This window comes from Myiozetetes cayanensis, unplaced genomic scaffold (genome assembly GCF_022539395.1).
Source record: "Myiozetetes cayanensis isolate MyiCay16 unplaced genomic scaffold, myiCay2020 scf20-37, whole genome shotgun sequence".
NCBI lineage: Eukaryota > Metazoa > Chordata > Aves > Passeriformes > Tyrannidae > Myiozetetes > Myiozetetes cayanensis.
In genome coordinates this window covers 2,976,825-3,004,422 of record NW_026087412.1, presented here as the reverse complement: position 1 = coordinate 3,004,422, position 27,598 = coordinate 2,976,825, and the positions used below count along the sequence as shown (strand labels likewise).

General features: G+C 49.9%; 2 protein-coding genes and 1 long non-coding RNA gene across 5 annotated transcripts in view; 2 read left to right on the top strand and 1 right to left on the bottom strand.

The window, feature by feature from the left end:
• Positions 1-158: 158 nt before the first annotated feature.
• DHRS7B (dehydrogenase/reductase 7B) lies at positions 159-9,652 on the bottom strand. Of its 2 annotated transcripts, none has more exons than XM_050317569.1 (7): positions 9,587-9,652; positions 5,528-5,703; positions 4,693-4,808; positions 3,824-4,034; positions 3,398-3,490; positions 1,906-2,058; positions 159-1,575 (listed from the first exon to the last, which is right to left on the bottom strand). In XM_050317569.1, exons 1-7 carry the CDS (start codon positions 9,607-9,609, stop codon positions 1,370-1,372), a joined length of 978 nt encoding a protein of 325 aa, XP_050173526.1. In that variant the 5' UTR covers positions 9,610-9,652; the 3' UTR covers positions 159-1,369. The 2 variants fall into 2 exon arrangements, with proteins under 2 accessions (XP_050173526.1, XP_050173527.1); XM_050317570.1 differs by lacking the exon at positions 9,587-9,652 and adding an exon at positions 8,722-9,043.
• LOC126641165 (uncharacterized) lies at positions 7,573-18,031 on the top strand. The gene is made up of 3 exons (XR_007629209.1): positions 7,573-7,686; positions 16,582-16,750; positions 17,690-18,031. It is a non-coding gene; the product is annotated as an uncharacterized LOC126641165 (long non-coding RNA).
• A 7,124-nt stretch (positions 18,032-25,155) lies between these two features.
• The window catches only part of USP22 (ubiquitin specific peptidase 22), a 95,842-nt gene continuing 93,399 nt past the window's right edge, over positions 25,156-27,598 (top strand). Inside the window, exon 1 of one of the 2 annotated variants that reach the window (XM_050317556.1) lies at positions 25,156-25,334. In XM_050317556.1, coding sequence (XP_050173513.1) covers positions 25,209-25,334 — 126 coding nt within the window. In that variant the 5' untranslated portion in view covers positions 25,156-25,208. The remainder of the gene's footprint in view (positions 25,335-27,598) is intronic. The other variant, XM_050317554.1, reaches the window with a different exon arrangement.

Here is a 27,598-nt window from a genome sequence, read left to right as displayed (position 1 = left end):
TAATTCTCAGGGCCTTTAGTTCCTTTTCTTCACCAAACCTCTGTGGTCCTGACACTTTTTTTGTGAGGGATATAAGGAAAGAAAAAAACAAACCCCTCCTGCTTTCCCTTCCTCTAAGGTTACCTCCTGTGAGGAGCTGGAGTAGACCAAAGGATTTGTTTCATAGCAATGTAATTTATTTGTCATCAGATGAGCACCCACAGTCAGGACATACGAGGCAGGACATGGAAAATGCTGGCAAGTGCATGGAGGTGGCAACAGGGGTCTGGACCTTGGTTTTCCTACTAGTAGGCTTTATTTTAATTACAAGTTAAAAAAAGATTATTTCTGTCCTTACTGAACTCTCTGTGCAGCAATTCCTTTTTCCTAGTGCTGGTACCTCTCACATGAGGAGAAGAGGCCAGGAATGGAATATGGCACTCCCTGAAGCCTGTGATGTGTGAACAGGCAGGTATCATTCCCCGCTGGATGTGATCCTAATGAACCTCTGTGATTGCTCTGAGGCAATGAGAACTAAGGGTCTGTCTGCTAGACTGTGCATCCTACACACACAGGTTCTCCTCTGCATCCAGGAGACAGGGCCTGGCATCCACGGGATCACACCTGCCCTCCAGGCCTGTAGGTGGGCCAGGTGTGCTGCTGTCACCTTGCTGTGTCTTGCTGTGCTGTTCTACCTGGGCAGTGCTTTCCTGCATTCTCTGGTGCTTGGGGTTCGTACTGTGCTGCCAGTGCAGAGTTAAATGTCCCTGTACATCAGTAAGACACGGTTCAAACAGGTAAAATGAGGCCAAATACACTCCAACTGTACATCAGTTACTTCTTTGGAAGTGGCACTGGACTCGAGCTTAACAGATCAGATGACCTGGCATGTTAACAAGCAGCAGCTCTGTGCAGTTTCCCACTTCAAGCAGCGTGTTCTGGATCGGATTGGAGGGAGTGGGAAGGAGACACTGATCACGAGAGCTGAGGGCTGTATTTCACAGGGGCCACGGCGTGGGGAAAGCCAAGATCTGCTTGTGTGAAGGCAAAACAGGTGGGGTTTATTTGTAGCAGCCCAGTAGATCTGAGCATGCCTGGAGTGAGGTGCTGTGTCCCAGCACAGGGACGTCCCTAGCTGCAGAGTGTTCCCTTGAGTCACCCTCCCCTGCAGCCTCAGCTCTGCCCCACTGTCCGAGCACTCCTCCTTCTCCAGGTGAGGTTTAGGTCCTGTCTTCCACCAGTGTGGGGGAAACCATTTCCCACTCTCCATGCAATAGTAAACTTCAGTATTCTGAGAAAGGTTTTTCCTGCAGGAGCACCTCCAGTGATGTCCCAGCTGACTGCAGGGGCTCAGCCCGTCCCTGCAGGTACTGCTCAGGCAAGCTGAGCTCTAAGAGTCCTTTGCTTTTCTCTCCTTTTTTGCTCTAGATGCCATTAAGGTGAAGAAGACCCTGGGGCAGAGGTTCCTCAGGTAGACAGCCAGGAAGGGAGTCAGGCCAGCCACAAGCACTTCCTTCTTCCTCTGTCCCACTGCATTGAGAACCACCTGAGCCACCTCGGCCGCCGTCTGTCCCTGGGCCGTGGTCTTGTCCATAACTGCCAAGGGAAAACCCAGTGAGCAGCAGTGTCAGCAGGTAAACCCACACCGAGGAACCTTTCCTAGGAATGCTCTAACTCAACATGGCAGCTTGTATTGGCTTTTACTCCAGTTGTGCAGGGGAGCACAGGCGGGCGTGACTCATGGTTGGGCCAGTAGCTGCTGTCTAGGAAGGTTCAGTTTTGGAGGTTACTGTTCCTACCTGCATCCCAAGCGGTTTTTTTGATCCTTCAGAACTAACCTGTGTCCCCACCAGAGGCAAGCACACCTCGTAGCAACCCGCTGGGGTTGAGATGCTTTAGAAACGGGGGCACCAAATCGTGTCTCACCTCCGTAGCGAGATCCATCTGCCGTGATAGCGTTGAGAGAGAGGTTTGTCTGGATGTATCCGGGGCTCACAACTGTCACATCGATGTCATACTGCTCCACCTCTGCTCGCAGGCAGTCAAAGAAGGCCTGGGTAGCGTGCTTAGAGGCAGCATCTGAAAAACAGGGAAAGGGCTGTGCACCAAGGAGGAGGAGCAGGGCTGAAGGAATATTCACTGCCCAAATGGCTTTTTAACACTGCAGTGCAGCCACTTCTCAGCAAGAACCCAGCAGCTGTTCTCCAGCTTCTACATTTGTTTTTGTTTAGTGAATGGCAGCAACAGGTAGTGGGAGTGAGAGGCAATTTAGGAAGGCAAAATGTAAACTCAAGTTGGAAACTGGCTGGGATCCTGAGCTTACTATCACAGCCCTGCCAGAGTACTCCAGAGTGAGCCCAGGCTGCCTCCCAGTCCTGATAAAGGAGACCCAAAGCCTGGCTTGGGAAGTGTTGGTCACACAGGCTGTGTGTGGGGAGGGCAGAGCTGGCAGTCCCTGCACGGTGCTGAGCACTGGGGACTTGCAGAGCAGGTTCAGAGCTGCACACGAGTCAAAACCAGATCTCACAAGCAGGCAGGAGCAGGGAAGCATGGCCTGGGGCAGGATTTCCCCTGTTAAATGGCTGAGTGACTCCGTTTCCTTGCTCCCTTCCCATATCCATGGTCACTGCCACCACCTCACCATGGCTGCAGGGCTGACCCCGGCAGCACGAGCTCAGCACGGGCTGCACACCCTGTGAGGACCCAGGCAAGGGCTCTGGGAGCTCTTCAGAACACAATTCCTGGAGCAATCACCTGCAAGACCCCATAGCTCAGACATTCCAGGCTCTCCTCCACTCAGCATTGTGCCTGACCCATCTTATGCCACCACCACTGTCCTTTCGGTGTTTATTTTCAGTGATTTGCAGGTGCTTGTGTGCTAAACACTCTACTCTTGGTTCATCCACCTTTTAAAAGGGTTTTTCCAGTAATCTCACCAATATTATTTCTTGTTGTAGCTGATTTAACATGAACAATTTGCTGGATCAAGATGACTGTTCAGGCTTTTATTTTGGCATTGGTTTTACTATGGCACTTCATAAATTATTAAAACAAAAGGGTTCTACTTTCTTATTGCAGATTAACCAAGCAAACAGCAAGGATAAAATGCAATAAAATTATGGAATTATAAGGACTCTCAAGTGTTAAAATAGGATTATCAAGGTGTTTTCAGGACACTGAAAACATACTGTCCTTCTCCATCCCTTAACAACTTCGGGACAGGACTCAGGTTTTGTATTTGAGAGTGCCTTCCTCATCTTCTCTCAGTGATTTGTGACCACACTGAGGGTGATGCACAGCTCTGCCTTCCCTGCACGCAGCCAGCTCCATGGAGAGCTAAATGTGGAAGCAGGAGCCAAGTATTTATTCAGCCTGGTGCCCCAAATATGTCTTTCCCATCTTCTGTGGAGGTACTTACATGCAGATCTGAAAGGAATGCTTATTTTGCCTTGAACGCTGCTGATGGCCACAATGTGGCCTTGTCTCCTCTTGATCATGGAGGGGAGAAGTGCTAGCAAAGGACAGAAAAGACTCATTCAGACAACAGTCCTGCCATTGCTGCTGTCGAGAATCAAAGCTTTCAGAGTGTTTAGAGATGCTGAAGTGAACTGGATCCCTTCCCAAATTCCTGCCAGCCCAGAGTCAGGAGACGGAACAAGGAATCATCTCTAATCAGGCACTTCCCACACAGTCCTGCCCAAGCACCTCCTTAGGCCTGTCCATAACCCAAAACCTTCCACCCACCCCTCTCCTGCTGCACTGCACCAGGCACAGTCACAAACACAGGTTAAGCTATGCTTTGCTGTGCAGGGGCCTCAGCCAAATCCACGTGGATCACACGTACCTTTGGTGAGGGCTACGGGTCCGAAATAATTCGTTTCCATCACTTTCTTATCCACGTCCAGTCCCGTGTCCACAATTGTGCCTCGGAAGCTGATGCCTGCGTTGTTGATCAGGATGTCCACGTGCCCCAAGTGCTTCAGGATCTCCTCAGCACCGTTCAGCACAGCTTTGGTGTCCGAGAGGTCAAACACCACAGCGTGGGGTTTGTGTGTCTGCGAATGAGTAAGAGTTAGCAAAACACCAGCTCAGGCTGTGCTGGTTGTTTACACTCAGGATGGGATTTCCCAGCTCTGGAAGCACAGGAGCAGGGCCATCCAGACCATATGGCAGGAATACATGAGAGAAGCAGGTTGTGCTCTCGTCTGCTCCTGCAGCACGGTCCTTATACCCGAGCCCAGGAAAGGGGCAAGGGAGAGCTTCCTCAAGTACTGAGATTTCCTGCTGTTTTATTAAAGACAAAGCATCTGAGAAAGTCAAAACTTAGCCCATGTGTTTCCTACAGAAGCCAGCAATACCTTTTTTTGCCACTGTCAGCAGAAGTAGACATGAAAAATAAAAGCCAACAGATGAAAAGTCACTTTTGCAGATTCAGTGTGTGACATACAGGAGCAAGGAGCCTGGGCATTGCACTCCCACGCTTTCCCTTCCATTTCTAGCCAAGGAGTCTTTCAGATGCCTTATTCTGGTAGGGTTTTTACAAGAAATGACATGCCAGCTCAATGTACTCCTATATCAACACCTATCCCTAAGCAGAGAGCTGCATTTTTCCCATTGCTCCACAGAACGAGCCACAGGCAGTCCTGTAACCTCCGCTAACCCCACGAGCAGAAATCCCAACCCCACAGAAGCCCATCCTCCTCCCACACTCACCTTCTTCCGGTGATTCTTCACAGCAGAAAGCTGCTGCACCAGCTCCTTGAGCTTCTCACTGTCCCTGCCACACAGCACCACCTTGGAGCCAGCTGCGTGGAAAGCTTTGGCACATTCTTTGGAGGAGGCAAGGAGGGGAGGAAAGTAAGTGCTTGAAGAACAAACAGCAGATCCACATCAGACCTGGTGGCAACTGAAACTCCCGTTGGCTGGCAGGGGTCTGAGGTGGCTCCACAGCTCCTGAGTAATGGTCTGGCTGATTTACAGCCAGGTCACAGCCGTGTGAGTGTGACAGACACATGGCAGTGGTGAGGCAGCTGCTGTGCTCACAGTTACTGTGCTGCTTGTGCAGTTATTGTGCTGCTTACACGCCCTCCCCATCAGCTGGTTGGATTTACCTGTGCCTCTTCATTTTTGACTTCATGACCTCCTCAAGAGGGACCACAGTTACCCTGTGTGTGTCATCTAACACAGTGGGGAGTGGACAGTTTGGCAAGGTAGCTGGGACTACAACATGAGTGCAGAACGCCAGTTTGGGGAAGTTTTAGAGAAACAATTTGGCTTCTGGCTTTTTCAGGATTTAGGGAAAAGACCCCCGACAGCACAAGAACAGTGTATCTCATTCCTTGCTTTGATGAGCTCCAGTTTATACAGGATGATTAAAATTCTCCTTAACAAACCAGACTTTCTTGCATCCAAATCTGCACTGGCTGTAGCTGTGACTGACGTGGGAGCGCAAGCCATGCCTCTCAGAACTCGGAGCAAAGGAACTCCCTGCTCATCACTGCTTTATCCCAACAGCTGCCCCTTCCCCAACCCTCTCCCTGTGCCATACCTTTTCCCAGGCCAGAGGTGGCCCCTGTGATCACCACCACAGCTTCCTGCAGGTACGCCCGCATCCGCATCCACTGCAGGAACCGGAAAAGGCCGAAGATCCCCAGGCTGCCGAAAAGCAGCGGGATGATGACTGTGCTTGTGAAATCCATGAATCTTCCTTTCTGAACAGTTTTCCTACAGCCACAGGATGAAAGGAGACAGATCATTGCACTGTGAAGAAAATTAGCAGAGGCTGGAAAACGGGGGGACCTTGGACCAAGAAAAAACTAATCCCATACAGAGGTATCATCAGCAGATCTCCTCATCCCTTCATTTAGACTTCGGAAAGTTCAAATCAGTACCCAGTTTTAAGCATTTAAATGCTAATCTGGACATCCCAGCAGGACACTTGGCATTGGATCCTGTCAGCTGTCACGTAACAACTTGGGTTCAGGGATGCTGTTCCCGTGTTTTGCTCCAGATTCACCCTCTTGAACAAACTGTGCTTAGAGTGAAAGTTCTATGTCCCCACATTCTTCTGATTGCAATAAAACCTCTCAGATTTCTCTAGGACAGCCAGTACCACAGTACCTACAAGCCAGAGATCAGTTACTGTGTATTATCCCAGATGGATATAAGCCAATCTGCATTCTGGAGGCTCCAGGTTTTCTCTCCGAGCAAGTTACTTGCTTAACACACTGAAATCTCACCCTGGAATTGGATTCTGATACCAAGGCATAGCCCTGATCTCCTTGCTAAGCCATTCCTTCAAGGGAGTAGTTTGTGTTACATCCCACTACAAGGCCAAAGAGCAGGTGAGACTCCTGCTGTGAAAAGGCCACTGATTTCCCCAAACTTTTATTAAAGCTTGATGTCAGGGTGAAGTCAGTGACAACCCCTTCCTGGCATCTGTGCCACTTCTGGGTCACTCATAAAGCCAAACCCAAATCTCAGTGTGTTTTCCCTTCCTCGTCCTTGTGCAGACAAGACTTTGAACTCCTGCAGTTCAAACTGCAAGACAGATCTTTACTGGGAAGATACTGGAATGTTCTGGGCACAAAACCCGTGCTACTTCAAACCAAAGGCACAAGAAGCAGAAAACAAGAGGTAAGTGCAATGCTAAGCCAGAATTTAGTGCCACTGAGCTTGTGTGGAGCTGAGGGGATGGCAGAGGCTCTACATGCCATGGAACAGAGCTAATGTGGAAAATATCAGGCTTTCCAGATGTCCATCAGGGGCCTGGAGAGAATTCCTCAAGTACCTGTTAGTGAACAGACTAACTTGCTGAAACAACAGTGAACTGAATAAAGTAAATATTTCTGGAGGTGCAGCTGGAGCACAATAATATAACCCCAGTGGCCTCTTCAGGCTGGATCAGAAGGTTCAGCTGGTCACTGAAAGCAGCTGCCTTTTTGTAGCTTCTCAGAGGTCTCCTGAGATTCAGAGGACGAGACGTGGGCAGGGCCAGCAGGTGCTGTGCTGACACTGGGCTGACAGCACATCCTGGAATCAAAAATCTCCAGCCCCCACTCAGGCCCTTCCATCATTCCCAGAGTGGGAGCTGGCAGGTGCAGTGGCACTTCCTGAGCACAGGCTGAAGGGGAGGCACTTCAGCAAAAAATCTGGCCCTGACCAAATTGCTTCTGATTTCAGTGAAATGCAGGTGAAAAGGTAACTGGGAAAGGGGGGCTTTCCTGACACCTTTCCTCATCAAATCACACCAGGAGATGGGAGGGAGTTCCTTGTTTGATCACAGCATGGTTCTTTCACATTCTTTGGCAAAAACAAAGGTTGGCTTTGCAAGGCCTGAACTCTCTGTCCCAGTGGAAAAGAGCCCCCAAACCTATGAATAAAAGCCGTATTTTAGACACATGGCATCCACTGCTCCTCAGTATGAACCAGTTGTGCCTGGTTAACTTAAAACCACTATCATTCATTTAATTTCTAAACAAAGAAGCTCTGGCCTTTAATCCTTTTCGGATTTGAAAAATATTTCCAGGTCTTTTATTCTTTTTATTTTCCTTGGTTTTTTTTTTCCCTGTTATTTCTCCATATTACAGACAGGAACTGGGCAGATTATCCCTCTCTGCCTGAGGGCTGCAGCCAGCCAAGAACCCAGTCAGCAGCAGCAGCAGCAACCTGCTCTGGCAGCTTCCAGGTTGGAGTCTGAATCAACAGGTAACCAACAGACCCTGGGGAGAGGAAATGTGGGATGGGGGAGAGAAAGGAGCAGAGAAAGAGGGAGCAGGATTTGCCAATCAGAGATTTGGATCCCTTTCCATGAGGGCACGTGGATGCAGTACCTTCTTCCCAGCAGGGTGCTCACATGGCCCCTTAAAAGAGCCCCAGAACAAAGAAAATCTCAGTCCACTCAGCCTTGAGGGAGAGGAGAGCCCAGCTGAGTAGGTTATTTCAGAAAGAAGAATTTCTGTAGCTGGTTTGAGGTGAACTGGGTGTCTCAAAGGTCTGAGACCCCACCGTCACCTGTGTTCAAAAATTTGGGTATTCACGCTGAAAAAAAAACAAACTCTTATCAACAGGTGATGTTTATGACACCAAAGTTTTCAGCAGGAGAGAAGCCACTGCTCATGAACAGGTTCAGATCAAGTCCTGTGATACCCAGGTCTCCATCCCAGAAGGCAGGATTGGAACATGCAGGTTACAGAGAAATGAGAGAGCAGAAATAAGAAAACTGATAATGGGAGTGAATACAGGTGACTGGAAACTTATTGAAGGCTTCCCATAAAAGAAATCACAATAATCCAATTAACAAAAAACAAAACAAAACAAAAAAAACACCAACCAACCAAACAAACAAAAAAAACCAAACAAAAACAAAACCAAAACTTTCCCTTTAAAACAAAAAATTGGATGTTATCCTATGAAAGCCAGGACAGTGATTTCTGAAGGAACAAGGAGTAGTTAATAAGCTCAAGGGGCTCACTAAAGGCAGCAAAGATGAGATCAAGTCCTAAAAGAAACCAAACCCCTGGAGAGCTCCCCCCAAAACCACCTCTTTTTGTAGCTTCAGCCTCCCAGAATCCCCTTGTCCTTTACGGGACGAGGGGCAGCAACTGGGGGGGCTTCATTCCCAAACCCAGGGGGATAAAAGGAAAGGGAGGGGGGGTGGGAAATCTGGTTTTCCTAAGGGAGAAGCACAGCAGCTCTAGGCTTGATTAGTGGCTTTAGTCTGCAGAAAGCACCGTGTCCTACCTTGGGGAAAGAGCTCACTTGCAGTGGCTCTGGGCTGGTGTCTCCCTCCGGTCCCACTTAAATTTGGAAGTGGCAGAGATCCAATAAAATGTGCTGTGTCCAATGCCAGCTCAGCCAAGAGCTGCCTCTGAAAACAAACCTCGGGAATACGGGCTGTGACCTTTCCAAGGGAGGGGAGGGGGGGGAGGAGAAATTTAAATTTAACCCCCAGGTTGAAAAGGCAAAGTGAGCTCAAAATGGGACCAAACTGACAGCGACCCTCTGATTGTTCCTAGTACCAAATCAGGGCATCCATAAGGATCAGTGCTGGTCTTTCCATGCTCTAGATGGAAAAAAAAAAAAAAAATAGAAAGGCAATTCGAGAATCAGCTGTAATTCTCTATTACTGTAATTAATTTGGGGGCATACCCTGATGCACACTCTGAATGGGTGTCAAGCCAGCAATCTCCCCTGGGAGGGCACTGAGGCCCTCGGAAATCCTCGATTGGTGTTTGGGATGGAAACGAAAGTGGCACGATTAGAAAATTTAAAAAAAAAAAATGTTTTTTTTGCCAAAGAAACTATTTTAGCAGACATTTACCAAATAAAGAATCGCCAAAAAAACCAACCAACCAAACAAAGAAACTTGAGAACAAGAGAGCTGGCTGAGTATCTCCCATATATACTGATAATATATAATCATCTATAATTATGTCTTTAATGGCGGTAACAGCGATGAACTCTGTACCGGGGGAGCGGAGGAGCCAGGGCCGCCGCCGCCTTCTCCCAACCTCTCCCGCACTTCCCAGACTCCCACCCCTCACGGGGCCGCTCCCGGGTGCCTCCCGATCCCCCCCCATCCCTCCGTGTCCCCTCCTGTCCCCACCTGGCCTGGGCCGCCGTCACCATGGCCACGCCGGAAGTGCCCTCAGGAGGGTCCCGCCCTCACCGGTCCGCCCGCTCTGCCGCCCGGGCGGGGAGCGGCGCTGCCGCTCGGGGGTTCCGCCGCCCTCCCCACCCCCGGGGCTCTCCCTCCGCCTGTGGAAGAATCCCTGAATCCCAGAATCCCACGGTGAGTGAGGTTGGGAGGGTTCGCAGTGGGTCGTCTGGTTCATCCTCGCTGCTCAAGGAGGGTCATACCAGAGCACGCGGCACAGGATGGTGTCCAGACGGCTCTGGAATATCCCCAGTGAGGGAGACTCCGCAGCCTCTCTGGTCTCTGTTCAGTGCAGAGTTCTTCCTCACGTCCAGGTGTAACTCCCTGGGCACCAGTTCTTCCCGTTTCCTCTTGTCCCGTTGCTGGGCACCCCCGAGCAGAGCCTGGTCCATCCTCTGACAGTGATGGGGTCCCCTCTCAGCGTCTCCTCTTGGGGCTGAACAGCCCCAGCTCCCTCAGCCTTTCCTCGTCACAGACGCTCCAGTCCCTTCAGCATCTCTGCAGCCCCTGCTGGACCCACCCCAGGAGCTCTGTGTCCCTCTGTCCCGTGTCTCCTCCATCCTCCGGCCGAGCTGTCCCTGGGCTGTGCTGAGGGACGCTGTTCCTGGGACTGGAATGCCCAGGGATGGATGGAAGGGGACAAACAGGAGGGTGGGTTCAGCTCAGCTTCACCCAACACCTCATGATATTTTTTTACCATCAGATTCCAGACAGGGAGATTTGGCTGTTCCAGAACAGCTGTGCCTCTGGCTCAGTTTTGGGGAGTCCCTGTAATTAACCTGAACTCCCAGACTGGGTGTCCTGATGAGCCTGAAAGAATTCCCATCTGCAGCAGGGATATTTCAGATGCACATTGCTGATTACCCCCAGTTAACTCTGCCCTCTTTGATACCTCCACATGAAGGTTGGAGGTGCAGAAACACCACGGGACATCCTGAGTCAGGAGGGGCCCACAGGGATCATCGAGTCCCATCCCTGGCCCTGCAAAGGGCAACCCCAAAACCCCACCACGTTCCTGAGAGCACTGCCCAGCGGTGCTGGCACAGGACAGGACTGTGTGGAAGGATGGGGTGAATTCCTGGAGGAGGAGAGAAAGAGCCGTTTCTGCAGAGCCCCTTTCAAAGCCGTGCTCAGGGAAATCTGAATTCTCCCTTTCTCCCAAAGAGCTCTGGGCAGGAATGAGGGCCTGGCTGTGCTGCAGGTTCTGCAGCTTTAAATCTCCTCTCCCAGGAGCTGGCACTGATAAGGGGCAATAGCATTGCCAGGCTGTAGCACAAACCTGAGGGCCCAAAGTCCAAATGTGTAAGGGCTGAGGAAGGAAAAAGCACATGGCTTCATCCCAGCACAGGGAGCTCTTCCACCTCTTACAGTGTGTGTGAGCAGAGGGCACTTTTACAGGTTCAGAAATACTGAAGTGTTTTCCAGAGACAAGGGCAGTTAATCCCAGAAGTCTTTCCCTAAAGATAAAGGGCAGCTTTTCATGGCAGATCTTTGAAAGACTGTTCTGTCGTAAGTTTTTGTGATAACTTTGTTCTGCTCCTCTCTTCTAATGAGAGAAATACTGAAATGAATTCACAGCTTCGGTGTAATTTTGTCATTGGTAAGGGATCAATACCTGAGGGAAAAGGAGAAAAGAATTCAAGATCTTCCTAAAAAAATCACATTCTGAAAGGAATGGTGGCAGTGCACTTTTTTTGACTTCAGGACCAACGTGAAATGAAATCAATAATTTTATTTGCAGAAATGAAATTAAAAAATAGAACCCAGAGAAAGGTAATTGATGTAGTGGCAGCCTTGCAGGGAGCTGTAGTCAGTTCAGTCTTCTGAGAACCTGGAGCTGGAAAAGGCCATTTCAGAGCATCTTTCCCACCCAAGTGGGGCAGGATGAGCTGTACCCCAATGCCCAGGATGGCAGTTCCCCTGGAGCTGTGCCCAAGCTCCTGTGGTCACTCGCCTGGTATCTGCCAGACACTTATTTTAACAGGGAATGGTCTGTCACCAGACTGGCAGGTGCTGGCAAAGCTGATTGAAACCAAGTGCCCAGTGAGTCATACAAAAAAAGAGTCAGGCTGGAGCTGCAATTGGAGAGGGAAATTCATTGAAATAAAGCTTGACTTTGTTGCTTGGATTGGGGTTCCATTTTCTTGGGTTAATCTACTGTAATTAGCAACAAATTCACCTCTGATTTAAACCTGCTGGCTGACACATCACACACACTGGATGGTGGTTAGGTGACTTACATATGTCAGCATGTCTTTGTTCTCAGAAGCATTAGTGGGGAATCCATCCCAAATCTAGGGCTGGTTTTGGAGGCCCTACAAGCCCCAACTGGTAAATGTTGGTATAACTAAACCCACGCCTGTTGTTTTTATTAGCACTCAAATCTCCCCTCTTTTCTTCCTCACTGTGTCAGGCCACAACTGCAAAAGGGCTGGAATCCTTTTAGCATGTTAACACTTCCTTGACAAACATCCTGCTGCTCTCTTGAAGTGCAGGAGCTCTTTTTTTGAGAGGGAAAAAAAGAATAAATCTCCAAACTCCAGGAACTATTTGCACTTATGCTTGGTGACATCTGCTTTACTGCAGTCATCACTGAGTGCAGATCTGCAGCCTTTTCACCTCAGTCTCTAGGGCAGCAATTTTGTGCCCTAGTTCTTCTGGGTGCTTCTTTGTCCCCTTTTTTTTCCAGGGAGTGTAAGATGTAGCTCCTCTCTGTACGAAAAGCTTTGGTTACTTACCCTAAGAGTAAAGATCTGGGCAGAAATCCCCACGGGGTAACAAAAACCTTCCCTGGGGAAAACATCCTTGAAGTAGTTTGAACTGAAAGCTTCCCGATTTCACAGTGCCTTTGGCTGGAAAACGTAAATGTTCAAAGGGCTGTGGCGTGATTAAAGATTTTTCTTGTCTCAGCCTCTGATGTGAGGGTGCAGGTTCTCCTCCTTCCCTCTCTGCTCCCATAGATTGAGTCTATAGGAGTGAGTGAAAACAGGCCAGGGTGGTAGGGGAAAAAAAACACAGAGAGCTATGATGGAAAACAGAGAAATAAGGGCTTCTTTTTGCAGATAGTTCTCTGTGTCCCTTCCACACAGTGGACCCGAGAAGATGGTCTTGATTTTTGCCCCCGTTGCAGTTCTGGTTTGGAACTGGGCTCTGACCCAAGGACGTCAAACTCCTTTCAGAGAACTCTCTCTGGACACTTGGTCGCTGTTTCTCTCAGCTCTGGTCTCTGGGAGAGTTCTGCTCTAGCTTTGGTTCATTGCGGTTCACTCGCTGGGTTTTTTCCACCACCTGAGTATTCTTCTTCTTTTTCCAGTTATTTTCTATAAGGTTTGGCTCCAGTTGTTTGTAATTACTGCCTTCTCCAGACCCTGCACTGCAGCATTTCCAAGCTCAGTATGAGAATGGTGTAGACTTAGTGGAACTGCATTTCTGATGTGTGATCGTGCTGCAAATCCCCAATCCTTGCGGATAGCTCAGAAGCTGGGGAAGAGGGAGAGGGAGCAATATGCTCTCCTCCTGCAGCTAAAGAGCCTCAAACATGCACCACAACCATCTGAATGGAGCTGAATGCCTCCAGGGGAGATAACAACGTTTTGTCACGCACAGAAATGGCAAAGCTGAGGTACCATTTCCATACAACGAGGCTAATTGTGGCTGTTTTAATTGCTGAGGGGACAGCTCAGGCCCACTGTAGAGAAATATCTCCTACATGCAGCTTCAGTGCTCTCAGGATATCCAACCCTGGCCTTCCCTGCTGCCTTCCCTCCTTGGTTTGGAGTGGGGAAAAACAGTCAAGGGCTGTGGGCTGGGCCCCCAAGAGCTGTACACATGCAGGGCCCACCGCTCTCCTGGGTTTTGGTGGGTCAGGAAGGAGTTAAATGACAGCAGAGGGAGAGGCTGTGCTATTGTTCAGGCATCCCTGGGTCCAGGGTGGCTGATCTCTATTCCCGGATCTGCCTCTGGCTTCCTGCACGACCTTGGACCGCTCACTTACCTTTTCTTTTCCTTAGCTCCCAAACTACAACATGGAAATCCTTCTCTTCCTGCGGTGCCTCGTTCCCTGCGGGTTCCAGTGGGGCTGAGATTCGCCAGGGGATGATGATGGGAGGAGGGGAACACATTTCCACTGCAGAAATATTTACACAGAGGGCAGCAGTCTGGGGGCATGTTCTTGTTGGTTCTGATCCAGCGCGGGCTGTGCATATTTGGGTGATATTTGGGTTTTTTAGAAGCAAACCTGTGGTGAAAGGCAAACGCTGGGGCAGCTGCCCAGAGCGCTGCCAGCTGCAAGGAGCCTGTTCTTCACTAGATGGTGCTTTGATCAAAGGTTTGGATAACCGCAGTTCTTTCTGCACAGAATTTCCTAATTTTTCTTCCCCAGTCTCCATTCCTTCCCCTCTCCTTTCCGTGCTTTAACACCACGGGGGACACTTAATGATGCTGGATATCGAACCAGGCTAATCTGTGGGACTGCAGGCTCCAGGCACCCACCAGCCCGCCGGGCTCCTGGGCTTTGGGGTTTGAAGCCTGGATCAGTGTGCTGGGCTGTGGCAGAGAATTGAATTCTTTCCGTGTTTTCTATTCCCATAAGGAAAAGGCTTCAAAGAGCAGGTCCCCTCCCCCTCTCTGCTGGTGAAGGGCATTTAGGGAAGCTGGGGAAAAAAAAAAATCCAGCTCTGACAGACGCATTTATTTAACAAACCACTGCCTTTCCCTACCTTAGCAGAAGACTGGTTGGTTTTTAAAAAGGGAATTGCTGCTTTTATATCCATCTTTGTATTCAGGGGATGGTTACCTAGCCAAGGTCATTGCTGCTGCATGCCAGGACCGAACAGGGAGCCAGCCTCCTCTTCCTTTAACCAGCACTGATTTCAGTGGGGCTCCCCCACGGGAGGAGTGGGAATAGGGTTGGATCGGCCAGCACGAGGTCCCAGGGTCCACAGGAACAGCCTCCCCTTTCAGAACGGCAGCAGAGGAGATGAATGACACCGTAACCAAACATTTCCTGCGCAGACATGCACGGGGCAGGGCTGTGCTGCCACCGGCCGTGGCAGCCTCTTCCCAGCATCCCACCCCGGCTCACCGCGGGATAACCGGGAGCTGGGCCCCATCCACGGCTCCCACCCCTCGGCACTCGCCTGCAGCGCTGAGGTTTGTCCCTGCAGCCTGGCGGTCCCAGTTCCCCAGTGCCAGGCTGGTGTTCCCAGTGCCAGGCTGGCGTTCCCAGTGCCCCGGCTCCAGGCAGCCACCCCGTCACTCCCACCGCGCCCACCTCCCTCCCCGTGGAATTCACGGTCTGAGGCCAGGAGGGATTTCGCTCCTGCCCCTGGCACTGCCCCGGGTGGCAGCGATTCCACGTGCCCGCAGCATCCCGCCCCTCACGCGTGGAATGTTGTGCTCATGGAAGTGACGTCCCCGGAGCAGGGACTCGAGCGAGGGGTGCTGAGCCGCGGGTGTGACACACAACTCCTCTCGGGACCGGGAGCTGGCAGTGATTTATTTGTCACCCCCCACTGTTGTCGTCGTCCCACTGCACACATATTTGTTCATCGTTAGTAAGATATTGGTGGTGACTAAACCCTGGGTCTGCATCACACAGAAATTCGCCCAGAACTGCGGGGATGGAGACTGAGAAGTGGGGACAGGGCATTTCCTCACATCTATTCCATCTGGAGAGCAAACCCCTCTCCCAGTCCCTCCTGGCTGACAGGGAATTGCATCACTGGCCCGTGCAGATATTCCTCCCTCCTCCCCCCCAAAATGTGCTTATTTTATTGTTTTCCTCCGATGGAATTTGCCAGCGTGTCCCCAAATTAAGTGGTTCTGAAATTCAAAAGCAGCATACCTGTGTGGGGGAGAGAACGAGTGGTTTTCACTGTGCGAGCTGGCTCTCCCTCCCCTCCTCCCTTCTCCCCACATCCCCATGTGTTGTGGAGCCAGATGCTCCCGGAATAGTTTGGGAATGAAATGTCACCGTTTGAAACTGGTGAGTCACACTTTTGGGAGGAGGGGAGGAGAGAATCTGAAATCTTGCCGTGTGGCAGAGCGTCTCCTGGTGAGTACAGAGAGATTTTTTAAAACCACAGACTCCCTGATGATGGACTTGAGGGGCTTTGAATAGAGGCTGCTGGGTGTGTCCACGCTGCTCTTTGCAGGAGGATCTCGAAATCCTCTGCAAACTTGGGTTTTCTTCCCAAACATGCCCACTGCAGCTGGATCCCGGTGCCTCCTCCAGCAGCACTGGGTTCTGTCTGTCTGACAACACACCTACAGTGACTCTCTTAATTAAGTCTCCCGCACTGCCGCGAGGTGTGTAATTACAGTGAGACCTGACTTAAGCAACTACTCGAGGGACTAACAAAAAAAAAAATCTTTACCAGAGCAGGGAGGAACAGAGTTTTACTGAATACATTTTTTGGAGATCTTTTTAGGAGAAGTTTATTAAACAAAGGGAGGTAATTACTCCATTTTCTTCCCAGTGTATCCCAATATTAGAACGATGCTTTTAATATATTGGGCATTATCACAGTCAGGAGGTTTTTTCTCTTCCAAAAGAAGACCTTGAGATCTTTTGTCTTTTGACAGAGATTGCTACAAAAAAGTGTCAATTAGTGCAAATGGTGGCAATCATCTTGCAAAATGAACTATTATTTATGAGAACCTCAGTAGTTTTCCCTCCTTGCCCAACCCCTGACGAGTGATCAACTTTTTTTTCAGAAATGCAGTTTTAGGGTGTTATAACCACCCATTCTCACCACTCTGCATGGCAGGAGGTACCAAGAATGGTGTGTCTTGATGTAGTTGTGATGTTAATGGTGTCCCCCAAAGAGCTGTAGCAGTTCCAGGTGGACTGATTTTGGATGTTGCTGTCCCCGAGGTGGCAGCTGGACTGTGCATCACCACTCACAGCCCAGAGTACTAATCTAACCCACCAACTATTTCAGGTTCCTTTGCTATTCTGAGCACCGTGGGGACACGGAGGAGGGAAGATGTGCCACCCATCCTGCAGCCCCTGTTCCAGCAGTAATGATCTCCAGCTGAAGGACAGGAAGAAGCTGGAAACAGTAATATCAGAAATAGTCCCCACCTCCAGTGGCATTCTGAGTTCATGCTGTGAGTAAAACTCCCGAATTTCTCACCAAGCCCGCAGCAAACTTGGTGGGGATTTTGCAAGCCTAAGCCCTGGGGGGGTTGATGCCATCTCTGCCTGTTTTATTCGGAAGACTGAGCTCAGAGCAAGATTTTCTGAAGTGTGCATTTCTATCTCAAATTTTAGATAGCGTTAACTAGAAACCCACATACTCTGGCTTTGACAGAAATCATCTCTGGCTGCAGAGATTTGCTGCAGAGCCCAAGGTTTTCTTTAATACTAAATAAAAGAACCCCAGAGACAACCTTGAGAAGTCAAGTCTGTGTGCCATTCCAAATGCAGTTTCCCAACAGCGAAGCCTGTTTATTCTCTTATGTGCACCACTGTTGCCCTCTTTATTTGACTCAGACTGTTTTCAGTGATTTCACACTGCAGGGCTGCACAGAGTTGAGCCAGCAATGCTGCAGGAGCTGAAAGTTGCAGCAGCAACGTAGGAGTGAGCCAGGGAACCAGGTAGGAAAGGGAACCCCTCTGGGTACCTGCTACACCTTCAGGTTTGAACTTGGAGATATTCCAAACCAGTACCTCTTAAAGGGATGTGAGTGTCAGTGGATCATCAGTTCTGAGGTATAAGGACAATATTTAGCACTTGATATATCCTTACCTCTGTTGGTACTGGCATAGGTGTCTGCCTGGTAGGTTTAGTTCCCCAGATCCCTAATGAGGATTCTCTTTAGCCTGCAGATAACTCCCCTGATAACGCTGGGAGTGAATACTCCCAATGGAAAAGTAGCTTATTTCTCAGAATGAGGTTATTGTCCTTGCAAATTGAGTAACAAAAGATGAATTTACTGCGTATACAGCTCACTGGAGTACTGCGTGTTTCAAAGATAGGTGATGATTTCTTTAAAACTTAATGGCTTTTTACCCAAAGTCAAAGGATTTTGTCTCATCACCTACAGTGGGATTTCCCAGGGGACTTGAGAAAACACATCCTCAGCCTCTTGGACCTTGGCAAAGCTGATACATAATGTGTGGAAGTCTTCCCAACAGGAATAAGCAAGCCCGGAAGGCCAAGGTTACCACTGATTTGGTTTGAGGGGGGCAAAAAAAAAAAGAAAAAGACAACTGAAATGACGTTGGACATTCATTAGCAAAGCATTGTCAGAACACAATAGAAGAACAGACAAAAGCCAGTCCAGATTCTGTGGTATTTCCTAAAGGGCTCCCTCTGGCACACGGCTATTCCCTGCCAATCCTTCTGTATTGTTTTTGATAATGAATAGAAGCTGAACAGATGATTGTTGCATTGTCCACTAAGTGATTCATTTACATTAAATAGTGCTCCAAAAGTAGGCTTTGGGTGGACTTTTTTAGTCACTTTGGTTATTTATTTATACAGTTTAATTACCATCTTTTAACTCTCCACTGTAGTAATTATTTCCTGATTGCTTCAGCTAAATTACACGGGGTGTAACTCCTCTGAAGTCAGCAGCCCGACAAGCCCTGACATAAGAAGCAGCATCCCTGCATTTTCAAAGATGCTTAATTTTGAATGGCCACATGTAGAAAACTGCCCCTGATTTGGGAAGGTGCCGAGGTTCTTGAGCATCCCTTGTGTCCCTGGCTCTGAGAGTTGGGCTACAAAGCGCAGCCTTTGCTGCATAAACCATCAAAATTCCATGGATTTCCTTCTTGGTCTCTCAATTCCTGCTGCATGTCTGCACCGAGGTTCTTGATTAACCCAGGGCTTCCCTTACAATTCCAGGCTTTTCTTACAGAGGTCGAAAGTTTTGGTGTGGTGTGGTTTGGTTTGCAGCTGTGACAGATGTGAGGTACTTGAGGGCTTATTGTTGGAGAAGAACTTCAGTGTAAGAAGATATTTAGCTCCAAATCCATACCAGAACTGCAGGACCACTGATTTGGGTGTACTAATGGATGGGGGAGAATGACACATACTGAAGGGCTTTTTGATGGTTGAACAATCTGAGGAAATCAACATCCAGGCCTTTTCTCTCCAGTTGTCTGAGAAAGATGACTTTGTTGAATGGCTGCAGTTACATCTCTAAATCCCTGATCTCCTAATTATTCTCTGTCCCCCGTTCGATGCAGAACAGAGAGGTTCAGTGTGGGCTTTTGGTTCTGCCTGGGTGAAACAGTCTGGGGGAAGGCAGCAAAACAATGATAAAGAGAGAGGAAGGGAGCAGTCCTAATAGCACTGAGTTGTTCCTATAATGTGGCCTCAGTTTCAATCTCCCAGGGCAGCCTTTGCAGTCTCCTCTGACATTTGCTCGGTCCCTTCGCCATCCAGTTGGGAAAAATGAAATTGCCAGTCCTGTGCTGAGATACAAAAGAAAGAAGTTTGTTTTCGTGGGTTTATATGCCTGTACCTGCCAAGATGAGGCAAGACTGACTTTTTGCAACCAGTTTCCTACCAGCTCCTAAGCCAAATGAGCAGGGAGGACAAGAACACTCTGTAGCCTTCCAGCTCTTTGCCATTTGCTCTGGCTACGGCACCTGGGCAGAAGCTGCTGCGTGGTTGCCTCAGGTTTAGGAATGTGTTACATTCCTGTTACTCTCTCCTTCAGAAACTGCCTTTGCCTGGCCTGTGATTCAAGCAAACTACCCACCCTTAGTGCCTCCCTGAGCCTTCTTTTGGGTTATGTGGCATCTTCACAAAACTCAGCAGATGCAGAAATAAACCCAGCCCTCCCTCTGCACAACCCCCCAAAGTACTGCCAGGGTTTCCCCTGCTGCCTTCCCTGAACCCTCCAGCGCTGCTGTCCCTGTGTTCCCGCCCTCCCAGGAGCCCAGCTCGCTCTGTGCTCAGTGGCAGGCGATGAAATCAAACGCTGCATTAGCAGCTCCATAATAGCCGTGCTCAGTGGAACCCGGCTCCCTTCATTAATCCAGAAAATGAGCCTTGTTTTCGTACATTTGAGAAGCTAATTATTTAAGTGCTGGGAATTAAGGCTCATCAGATACTGGAGGCTGAGTTTGGTTTTGCTTCCCAGGGGATGGAATGAGACCAAGGGAAGTTGGTTTTGCACAGGTGAGCAGTGCAGCAAGTCACCAGTACTGGGAGCTGGGAACAAGAGTGTGCAGATCCTCGTCCACCTGATGTATTAAAGCCCCTCTCTTTGTACATCCCTGTTCTTCCAGACATCATCCAATGATTCAGAGAAGCTGCCCCATCCCTGGCAGTCTTCAAGGCCAGGTTGGACAGGACTTGGAGCAACCTGGTCCAGTGGAAGGTGTCCCTGCCCATTGCAGGGGTTGGAATTGGATCATCATTAATGTCCCTTCCAACCCAAACCATCCTATGATTCTATGATTCTTCCCATTTAAATAGATTTTTAAAGTCACCACTGATCAAATACCTCCATAGCTTTATTTTTTTCTGCCCCACTTGTCGTTGACCTCACCTGGATATTATGCAATAAATTAATATTGCCTTGTCTCAGGTGGGTTTTTAGAGAGGGAAACAACCTCATACCGGCTGTTCTTCTTCAATCACTTATCCTTCATCTTTACCTTTGACCACCACATTCAGGGAAGGGTTTAGATAGAAAAGCTGCTCCCTGGCCCGACAAGGAACATTCCAGTGCTTTGGGAAATGGAAGATGAGCAGGGTGAAAACCCCCCTTGTCTGTGGGAAACCACAGACGAGGCCAGATCTGCTGTTCTAAACAAAGTTTTTACAACAGAATGACTTGCAACAGTAGATGGGTGCTTTTGAAATTCTTCCCAGAAAGTGCCAGAGAATCAATTGATGCTATTGCCAATAACTATAGGCTAAGGAACAGGGACTGGGGGCTGATAGTGCCACTGGAGGGATCCCCTCTCTGTTACAGCAGCTTGCCAAGAACAAATGTTTCATTTTTATGGAGATGGCCAACGTCCTGCCTTGTCTTCAGAGACCGAGGGAGTGAACTGTTCTCTGTGTTCACTTGAAGCCAGATGTTAAAGTATTGTCTGGGTATAATTGACTTGACAAATAGCAGGAGTGACATTTTAGCTCCATTCAAGTCAGTGGCAAAATTCCTGTTGAGTTCAGCTGGGGCCAAGATTTCATCCTGTGACAGCGCTGACGGGAAATCTGATGAATGATCTCCAGAAAAATAAGCACGGGCACTGTGTTTGTCTGGGACCCTTTTCAATCTGTGGGCCACGAATCCTTGGAGTTCCTTGCACTGCTCTGAGGAGATCTGCAAAAAGCACTTTATTGCCAGTAGATTTAAGTGAGCTATCCAGGGGAAAACGTCAGGGTTTGATCAGCAAGTTGTAAGTCAGTTTGATCCACTGAAATCCACCTACCTGCGCAGTCCTTGCACTGCGTTGCTCACACACCTGATCAAAGGGAAAGGTTCCTGCTTACCTGAGAGCTAAACTGGACATTTTAAGGCATATCATGGGCAAGCACACCCAAGTGACACAGTAACAGTTGATTCATGTCTATCCAGAGGATCTACAAGTGCCACCTTGGGATGACACGGATTGAAGAGGCAGTTACTTCGCTTTTCCATGGGAAGAACGCGGCTTCTTCCCAGCTGAGCTATCATGGAACGCAGATGACTCTCTGGAGGAAGACTTTGCTGCACATTTGCAGTATGTTTTAGCTACTATCAACATTTATATTCCACTGGCATTTGAGGGTAAGCACTAATTAGCATAATCATCAATGCTTTAAAAATTAAAAATTCCTCCAAGAGACACAGGAGGGATTGAAAGTGTTTCCTTCCCCCAGGGGCAAACCCTTTCCCAAGCTATCTGCTGCAGCAAAAGGCTTTATTCTAGAAACACTCCCAAGCTATGCCCAAGAGTAAATTAAACCACAGCAAACTTGTAAACCCCAGTGTGTGTGTGTGTGTGCAGCAAGCAGGCCCTGATTTGACAATTACTACCCCATAAAGTGTTGTCACTATTTCTCCACTCCTGTTTTGTGTTGGCTGCTGCCCTGTGCTGTTGTGTCACCTTTGTTGTGCGGGCTGAAAAAATCAAGAAGTGTTTGTAGAGTTGGAAGTTTTTATACTTCCCAGGAAAGATCCTGGTGTCTTCCCAAGACTGAGAGCAGAGGGTTTAATGACACTGCCCTCCCCCAGAGCTTGCCTCAAGCTCCCCCACTCAGGAGCTGGCTTCAAAAAGCCTCAAGAGACATTATTTTCCATGTGAATTTAGAGAGGATTTTATTCTGGTTCCAAAAAGGTTTACAACAAGAACCTCAAGTTGAATTTCTAGCTTAAATAGACCCCTTTTAATGGAGAATAAGGTGCCAAGAAAACCTTAGGGGGAACTTTAAGTTTGAAAGGCGACCTCCATACCTTGGAAATGCCCCCCAAAAATTTATCTTTAAATTTCTACATTGGTGCCTTTTGGAGGTGAGAGTGGGGTCTCAGCAGGTGTGATCCAGGATGGGTGTCCTGTGTGGGGGTTCATTGTGGCTCAGAGGATGCTCCTCACACCCTCAGCAGCTCTTCAAGTGGTGAGCAGCAACCTCAGGGAGCAAAAGTAGTTCGCTGTGACAGTTGCTCTGGAAATGACCAGGGAGAAAAAATCAGTAATTTTTCCAAAGGAAATATTTACTCGAGAGGAAAACACTAAAAAAAAAAAAATGTAGGTGCTTCTTAAAACAGTTGTGTTTAAACTTAGGGTTCTTGTTATTTCTGCACAAGACACCACACCCTACGTGGAGTAACCACAGGGACTCTGCGAGGCAGAGCGGCACAGAAATCTCCGTGAAAATTTCAGAGTCTGCAGGACAGTGAGCATATGCATTGTCTACTTGGTATCCTATTTTTTTCAGCGAGATGGACTTCAAATTTCATTGGCAGAAATTCTCTCTTTTATCTTTATCTCCTGTTTTGATGTGGTAGCCATGGAGAAAAGCCCCAGATTAGTAACAGTAGGTTGGTGCAGAATAAGAATAACTTTCTGCTTGGATTTAGACTGTAGCAATATTGGGGGTTTTGTTTAACTGGAAACACTCAGATGGCAAAGAATAAATATTAGATGCTGTTGGGACATTAATTACCCATTCCATTCCATTCTATCCACCTTGGACTGATAATCCTTAACTTCCTCTCCTCTGAGGGATGTTTAGGTGGCTTTAAGAAGGAAGGGGTGGCTCTCTGTGACTGCTGCTTTTGAAAACTGGTTGGTTCCCCTGGGGGTCAATGTATTTATACTTTTGCCCTGCTACAGGTATCAGGGCACCTGAACCCTTGGAACTTATTTTGGGTAATAATGAATGAAATGGGCCATATTCTGAAGCTGAGATGCCTCGAGCAGCACAAGAAAGCCAAATTCATGAAGGTGGGTGTTGCTGAGCTGCCACACTCAGGTGCCTGTGGCTGCAAGTGTTGTGGGCAAACACCTCAAAGGGTAATGGGTTAACACAGGAAGGATGTGCAGCACTTGTGTGCTGCACTAGGATGACTTAATAGGTCTAATGATTACACAGGATCAAAGAGAGGGCATATCCTCACTCCAGATTTCACTCCTAATCTTCTGAAACATTCAGTGCAACTCGTGCACGCAGCAGCAGGGGGATAATCAGGCCTTTCCTGGCTCTCGGCATCTTTTTTCGTCCACCTGTGGGGCAATTCCAGGTTTATTGCTGCAGTGTAACCCCCAAGGCTGCTTGGAAAAGGGATTTCAGGGAGAGGCTAACAAGGAGTGCAAGCCAGGAGACCGAACATTCCGTGCTATTACAGGTGTCCTGAGTTGGCACAGGTGTTTTGCCACCAGTCATTATGGTTATACACAAATCATTAAAAACTCTTTTACTCCCAGCTTCCTTGCTCTCTTTTTTATTTTTTTTAAGTGGCAGCACCTCTGAAGGAAAGGGAAAGCGGGTCTGTCCCCAGGTGAGGGTCACAGATGTCTCCGATTCCTGGAAGCTGCAGCAGCAGGTCAAGGAACTGGGAACCGAATCGAAACCTGCCAGGTGAAGATTTCGAGGGTACAGCTCCTGAGAAAGAATGCAATTAGCACTCACTGAGAAATGGATGGATAAAATAACGTGGTGGTGCTTCACCACTCATTTTCTTGTTGCAGAAAAGAAGCCTCTGCAGAGCCTCCTGTCTCTCTCTCCAGAAACCACGGCAAAATCCCCATCCCTTCCCTCTTGCCTCACTCCATTATGTAACCCTATAGTGTGTGGGGGGCATGCGAGCTGTAAACTATGCACATATTCCAACGTTTTTCACCGCCTCTCCATTTCCTTGTATAGGAAAAAAAACCGAAACACCACCAGTTCTGGTTGGTTATACACCACTTTTTGTTTCTTCCCTATGGAGACACCGGGCCGAAGGAGGGTATGGAGGGACCATATATGGCCGTGGGAGCTGCTCGGAGCGCGGCGCGGAGCCTCTCCCCGGAGCGCGGGGGTCCCGCTCCCCTCAGGAGATCCCGCTCCCCTCAGGAAGCCGCGGAGGGAGCGGCGAGAGCGGCACCAGCGGATGTGACCGCAGCGCAGGCTGCGTTGGGAGGGACCGCCCCCTCCGCGGCCTCCACCAATCCGCTCCGGCTCGCAGCATGACTGACGGCCGCTCTGGCCAATCATGCTCCTACACTCACCACTCAGGCCCCACCCCTTCTCTCAGTTGGTCGCGCGACATGTCAATCATCCATTTCCCGCCCCTTTCCGTCAGGGGGAAATGCTCCGTGGGAAGGGTGGGGGGGGAGAAGAAAGGGAAAGCAACCAATGAGAGGCTGGAGGAGAGCGGATTGACAGACGGGCCGACCAACCGAGGCGCTCCGTCGCGCCGCCGCTCCCTCCCCCGCGGGTGGCGGGGCAGAGGGGGCGCCCCTCCCGCCCCTTCCCCGTTGGTCTGTCCCACTCCGGGCCGGGCGGGCTGGGTTGAGTGAGCGGCTCGGACCATTGCTCGCGGCGGGCGGGGGGGGCGCGGGCGAGGCGGAGGAGGAAGGAGCCGGCGAAGGAGGCGGGGGGGCGGTTTAAAGGGACAAGAGCCGTGCGGGCGCCGGCGGGGGGAGCCGGAGCGGCGGCGGGCGGGGACTCGCCCCCATCCCCACACACCGCCCGCTCGCACCGCGGCCAGGGTCGCCTCCGCCGCCAGCGCCCCCCTCCCCTCCCTTCCCCTCCGCCCGCCGCTTCCACAGCGGCCTCTATGAGGTAGAAGGGAGCGGCGGCCACTCCGGGGGCGGCAGCGGCCGCTACAGCCGCCGCCTCCTCCTCCTTCTCCTGCTCGCCTCAGAGCGCCCCATCTTTGTGTGTGCGGGAGAAGGGCGGGAGGGAGTGCGCGCTGCCCGCCCGCCGCGCTTTGTTCGGAGCCGGGGGGCCGTGGCGGAGCCCCGGCTCTATGTGCCAGCGGCTCCCCGGCGGCGGCGGCGTGAGGGGCCGGAGCCCCTGAGGGCGGGGGGGCCCCGGCCCGTGTCGGTGCAGCGGGGCGGGGGAAGGGGCCGGCTCGCTGCCCGCCGGCCCGGCCCGTGTGCGGGCGGATTGATGTGGGGGGGTCTGACATGAGTCCGCCGGCGGCCGGGTGCTGCCATGTGACCGGCTTCAAGGTGGAGAACTGGAAGCAGAACCTGCGGGCGATTTACCAGTGCTTCGTGTGGAGCGGCTCGGCCGAGACCAGGAAGCGCAAGGTACCCGGGGGCGGCTCGCATCCACCCCCCTTCCCTTCCCTTCCCCTCCTTCCCTCCCTCCCCGACCCACCCGCCGCCGCCTCGGGGAGGGGACGGGTCGGGTCTCCCTCTCTCCCTCCCCACGGGGCAGGTGGGCCCGGGCTTCCCAGGGAAGGGGCCCGGGCTCCCGCACGCGGTCCTGGGGGGAGGGAGAGAGGGAGAGAGAAGGAAGCGCTGCTCGGTGCCTCCGGGATGGCGAGGTGGGGGGGAGCACCGGGATGGAGGAGGGAAGAACCAGCCCCGGCGGGGCCTCTCTCTCTCCCTGCCACCTGCCCCGGCGGCTTTTCCGCAGCGGGGCTGTTCCGCAGCGCCGCCGCTTCCTCCTCCCTCCTCCTCCTCCTCCTCCTGCCGGAGGTTTCCCGGAATACCGGGGGGAGGGGAGGCCCGGGGCACCGGGCACGTCCGGCCTGCGGCGGGGCTTTGTGGAGCCCCGCGGGGCCGCGCCCGAGCCCGGGGGGCTGCGCGGAGCACAATGGCTGGGAGCGGGTCCCGGCGCCGCGGCTGCGGCTCGCTCGGTTATGTCTGTGTGGGTTGGGTTTTTTTTTTTTCCCCTTAAAAAAAAAAAAAAAAAAAGGAAAAAAAAAGCTGCTTGTGCTCCTAATCCACTTGGAACAGGGGATTCCTGCCCTAGTGGGGCGGGGGGAAGGAACTGGCTGAGCCTGGAGTACAGGGAAGGGCAGGGGGTGGTTTGCTCTGGGAGCTGTTGGCGCCTGGGAAAAATCCCTGTAAAGCAGGGAAAAGGCAGGGAGAGCTCTTTTCCCCCGCCTATCTCCTAGATGACATCCCTGTTCACATGCATGTTTCTGGAGGGCTTCTCTCTTCGCTGTGCAACTAATTACTGTTTTTCCCCAGAATCAGCTAGTTTTTGCTTCAAAGTGACTTGGCAGATTTCTGTCAGTCGTCGCATTGGTGACTGAGGAGGGGAAGGCAACAGCTACACACGGAGCAGAACTTGGTTTTTGGGACAGCACGGATTGTGTTTGTGTTGGAGCAACCCATTGAGAACTTTCAGATCCCAGTGCTTTGCATTAAGCTGCTCAGCTTATTATTCATAATAGAAGTAGAGCATGAAGGATGGACTTCAGGGGTGAGGTGCCAAACCATTTTTCTGTGTTCGGTTCATGTTCTCAGGACAATCCAGTTTTCCAGTTTTTTACTTGAAGAGGAAAAAATGGAATCTGAGAAGAAACATGTTTTAAATGTATTTAGTTACTTGAGAGCCCTGCAAAATGTAGCCAGGCTTGTTTTCAATATCCTACAATCCCCCTACAAGCTAATATTATGAAGAATGTTAGTCAAAATTTGGGTTTCTTTAGCCTTTAGTATGTCAAAATACAAATTGGGATATAATAGGTGGTACTTACAGCTTAAATGGAGGAAAAAATTATATATGTGCTAGGGAAGGAAAAAAATACAAGTGAGGTATAAAGATGTCTCAGACAAATACAAAGCAAGTGCTACTTGCAAGAATGAAAATAAAATTTTATTAGCAACAACTACCTTTTTTTCTTTATAAATATGGAGCATCCTTTGTAACCTGCGTACCAGCTGTAGGCTGCAACAGTTTTTTCTTCTGGAATCTAATGGTAGGGATGTGTTCATCATTGCTTGAGAAAACAGCTGGAAATACATAATATTCCATTGTAATCAATCTGTTCTCACTTCCTCTTTGCACAGCCAGGCTCATAAAGCAGAACAGGGTTGTTGCAAAATTATCTGTCAGGTCTTGGAAAACACCAGTTTTCCTAATACATGCTAAAAATACCTTTTCCCCCCCTGTTTTTTTTTAAGAAGGTTGTTAGTGTGAAAATAGTTGGGTACCTGAATTCAGCCCACCTGAAATATGTGGGAGCACGTGATCGTATACAGGGTACCATTTTGGGTAGCTGAATTTGGGGTTCATTCCCTGTCTGTGTTCATAAGGATTGGAGAAAGTCTATAAATGACAGTTAAGGTACTTGCCTCCCCTGCATATGGACATGAGACCTTCTTCCATGGAATTTTTCTTTACTGAAATTCCCTGTCCATATGTATGCCTTCCAGTTTTATATGTAAAATTTGATAGATGGAATTTTCTGTTTGGTGGCACGTTTATAGTCCAATAACCAGAAATAAATTAACTAGATAGTCCATACAATTAGAAATAAATAACTAGAAAACAATCCTTTATCCTTTAATATTTTATGTATGCATGTGGAATGCGTATATATATTCTAGGAGCATAG